Source organism: Neoarius graeffei, chromosome 21, assembly GCF_027579695.1.
Source record: "Neoarius graeffei isolate fNeoGra1 chromosome 21, fNeoGra1.pri, whole genome shotgun sequence".
Lineage (NCBI taxonomy): Eukaryota > Metazoa > Chordata > Actinopteri > Siluriformes > Ariidae > Neoarius > Neoarius graeffei.
The window spans coordinates 39,353,757-39,357,244 of record NC_083589.1 but is presented as its reverse complement, the minus strand read 5'-3'; the positions used below and the strand labels follow the sequence as shown (position 1 = coordinate 39,357,244).

The 3,488-nt window shown below is 45.2% G+C and overlaps 1 protein-coding gene across 1 annotated transcript; it reads left to right on the top strand.

Annotated features, from left to right (window-relative positions):
* The first annotated feature begins 1,699 nt into the window (after positions 1-1,699).
* Positions 1,700-3,184, top strand: kcna1b (potassium voltage-gated channel, shaker-related subfamily, member 1b). The gene has a single exon (XM_060903627.1). It carries the CDS (start codon positions 1,700-1,702, stop codon positions 3,182-3,184), a length of 1,485 nt encoding a protein of 494 aa, XP_060759610.1.
* Positions 3,185-3,488: the final 304 nt, after the last annotated feature.

Sequence of the window (3,488 nt, the reverse complement as noted above, 5' to 3'; positions counted from 1 at the left end):
TTGTTATTATTATTATTATAATTCGCCTGAATGGAGGAAGGCATGCCAAAGCAAACCGCATAATACAAACAGCCTGAGGGAAAACTTTTTTTGCCCATGAGTCGAATGCAGAATGGTGAGTTTTGAACATGCGTTAATGCGTTCATACATCTGAATTCTCTGCCCTGGAGTCACACGCACATGACATGCTCAGAGAGAGAGAGAGAGATGCACATTTACTGTGAAAACAGAAACTGGCCTTTAAAGCGGAGGAGGGAAGCCATTGCTTGTTCAAGTATTTGTGGGTTTGTGGCATGGAAAGCACTTGTGTTAGTACAGTGTGTCTGCATTGCGTCGGAACCCCCTCCTCTCTCTCTCTCTCTCTCTCTCTCTCTCCACCATGCTGTGTTGTGCGTATGAAAACCTGCAATGTGCTTTAGCATCATCATGGACTTCTTTTCGCTTGCAAATCTTCATTCCTCCCACCCTCCTCCTTTTCTCCTTCTCTCTTCAGCCTGGCGGCGGATATGTGCCAGAGAGAGAGAGAGAGAGAGAGAGAGAGAGTGTGTGTGTGTGTGTGTTCATCTCGGGACGTCCGTGTTTTGTTGATTTGCACCAAAGAGGAGAAAAGCTGTTGAAGCTGCACCTCGCTGGAGAAGAGGATGCACCCGCACGTCGGTATCATTCTTTTTTTTCACGCGTTCTCATTTTGCACCCATCCAGTTCCTGCAGCATATGGGTTCAACTCCCCGTGTCAAAGATTTCACCTGCCTGTTACTGCAAACTCGGATTGTGTCTGAAATGGAACATGGGAAGCACCTCTGGATGTTAAAGACAAAGTAGCCGGTTAATATTCAACAAAGCACACACTGCTGTAAGGCGAGATTCATATTAAGAAATAATAATAATATTAATAATTTAAAAAGGGGGGGACAGGGCAAAGTAGCGCCCGCCCGCCCGCCCGCTCGCGCGCGCACACACACACACACACACACAGATGGAGTGACCCGGTTCCGATCAAGCCCTAAAACCTCACCAAAGGTAAGCACAAAAACACTCTTCTTGACTATTTACTGTTTGTTAAAACCACACTGCAGTGATCAGTACGTCATATTTCCAGTGTTGCATTAACACCTACAGCGTTTATATAAGCACTGCAACACTGTATCTGACGCTGTGTAGTCTATAAACTCAACATTGAAGATTTTACTTTGTAACATAATAACTCCAGGGTATCATAGAGCAAGGTGCCTACCAATTTTGCACCCAGAAGGTGGGCAGTAGCCTCAAACTTGAATGCCGACACGTAAATACTGATGCATCAATGCCGCTCCTCCTGACTGCAGACAATCCAAGCAATTACTTAATGAAGCATTATCTGTCTTAGAAGGTAGGAACAATTTGCTGACCAGGCAAACCTACTGCAGCCTTTTTCTGCTGTGATATCTTCTGATATCTAATTACCATCCTTTCTCTCCATCTGTCTGTCTCGTTTTTCTCCGGTTGAGTGGGGAGCGAAAGAAGATGATGCAGTGGTCTACTGGAACTGGGAGCACTTGAATTGGTAGTAAAACGGAACCATATGAGCTTTCGCTTCTAATGGGGTGTTTGTCGTAGACAGTGTAAACAGTGGAGAGCAGAAACAATACCAGGGCTGGATGTCTGCTCACCTACCGTAGCTTCAATATTTTTTCCGGTACTGCGAGTCTAAGCTGCAGAAATGACTGTGGTGGCAGGAGATAACATGGATGAGACCTCAACCCTGCCAGGGCATCCACATGATCCGTACTCCCATGACCATGAGGACCACGAGTGCTGCGAGCGTGTCGTTATCAACATCTCAGGCCTGCGCTTCGAGACTCAACTCAAAACACTTGCTCAGTTCCCAGACACACTGCTGGGCAATCCCAAAAAGCGGATGCGCTACTTTGACCCTTTAAGGAATGAATACTTCTTTGACAGGAACCGGCCAAGCTTTGATGCCATCCTCTACTACTACCAGTCAGGTGGGCGATTGAGAAGACCTGTCAATGTCCCTTTAGACATGTTTTCTGAGGAGATCAAATTTTACGAGCTTGGAGTAGAGGCAATGGAAAAATTTCGGGAGGATGAGGGCTTCATTCGTGAAGAGGAGCGTCCACTGCCAGAGAATGAATTTCAGAGACAGGTATGGCTCCTGTTTGAACATCCAGAGAGCTCAGGTCCTGCGCGTGGCATTGCAATTGTATCCGTCATGGTCATTCTGATTTCTATAGTCATATTTTGTCTGGAAACCTTGCCAGAACTCAAAGAGGATCCACAGGGGCGTTTGCAAACTGTTGGGAACAGCACTTTATATTACAAGCCAAACATTTTCACAGACCCCTTCTTTATTGTGGAAACCCTCTGTATTATTTGGTTCTCCTTTGAACTGATTGTCCGTTTTTTTGCTTGCCCAAGCAAGGCAGCCTACTTTAAAAACATGATGAACACAATTGATGTAGTGGCAATCATCCCTTATTTCATCACGCTTGGCACAGAGCTTGCTGAAGATGAAGAGGGGAAGGAAGTAAAAGGAGGGGGCGAACAGGCTACGTCTCTGGCCATCCTCAGGGTCATTCGTCTTGTCCGGGTGTTCAGGATCTTCAAACTGTCAAGGCACTCGAAAGGACTGCAGATTTTGGGGCAGACGCTAAAAGCCAGCATGAGAGAGCTGGGCCTCTTGATCTTTTTCCTTTTCATCGGTGTCATCTTGTTCTCTAGCGCAGTGTATTTTGCAGAGGCTGAGGAGAAGGACTCGTTCTTCACCAGTATTCCGGATGCATTCTGGTGGGCTGTGGTTTCAATGACCACCGTGGGCTATGGTGATATGTACCCTGTAACCATTGGAGGCAAGATTGTGGGTTCCCTTTGCGCCATTGCTGGTGTGCTCACTATTGCACTTCCCGTCCCAGTGATTGTCTCCAACTTTAATTATTTTTACCACAGAGAAACTGAAGGAGAGGAGCAAGCACAGCTCCTCAATGTGAGTAATCCCAACATTGCGTCCGACTCCAACTCCAGTCGACGCAGCTCATCTATCGTAAGTAAGTCAGAATACGTGGAGACAGACGATGACATGAATAACAGTATTGACAATTTTAGGGAGGCAAACCTGAGAACTGGGAACTGTACTATCTCAAATCAGAACTGTGTGAATAAGGGCAAGCTTCTGACAGATGTGTAACTCTTGCTTCATTTTTATTTTGAAGAAGCAACAACCACAATGTATTAACAATACAGGAATGCTTGATATAGGCCTAGGTCAATGCATTATTGCATTGCATTTGCTTTACCAAGACAAGGAATACATTCATATGCCACTGAATTTCAAAATGATTGCTGAAAATAAAGATATTATGGATAAAAAGGCAATGAAAATGCAGGTCCAAATGGGAACTCTGTCACCAACTGACTACAGTGTGATCATCAGAAAAACAACAAGACACGGATTACTACAATAACAGATTGTCCACAGCATCTGGAATTGA

Coding starts and splice junctions, on each gene's coding strand:
- kcna1b (XM_060903627.1), top strand. CDS start 1,700: ATGACTGTGGTGGCAGGAGATAACATGGATGAGACCTCAACCCTGCCA.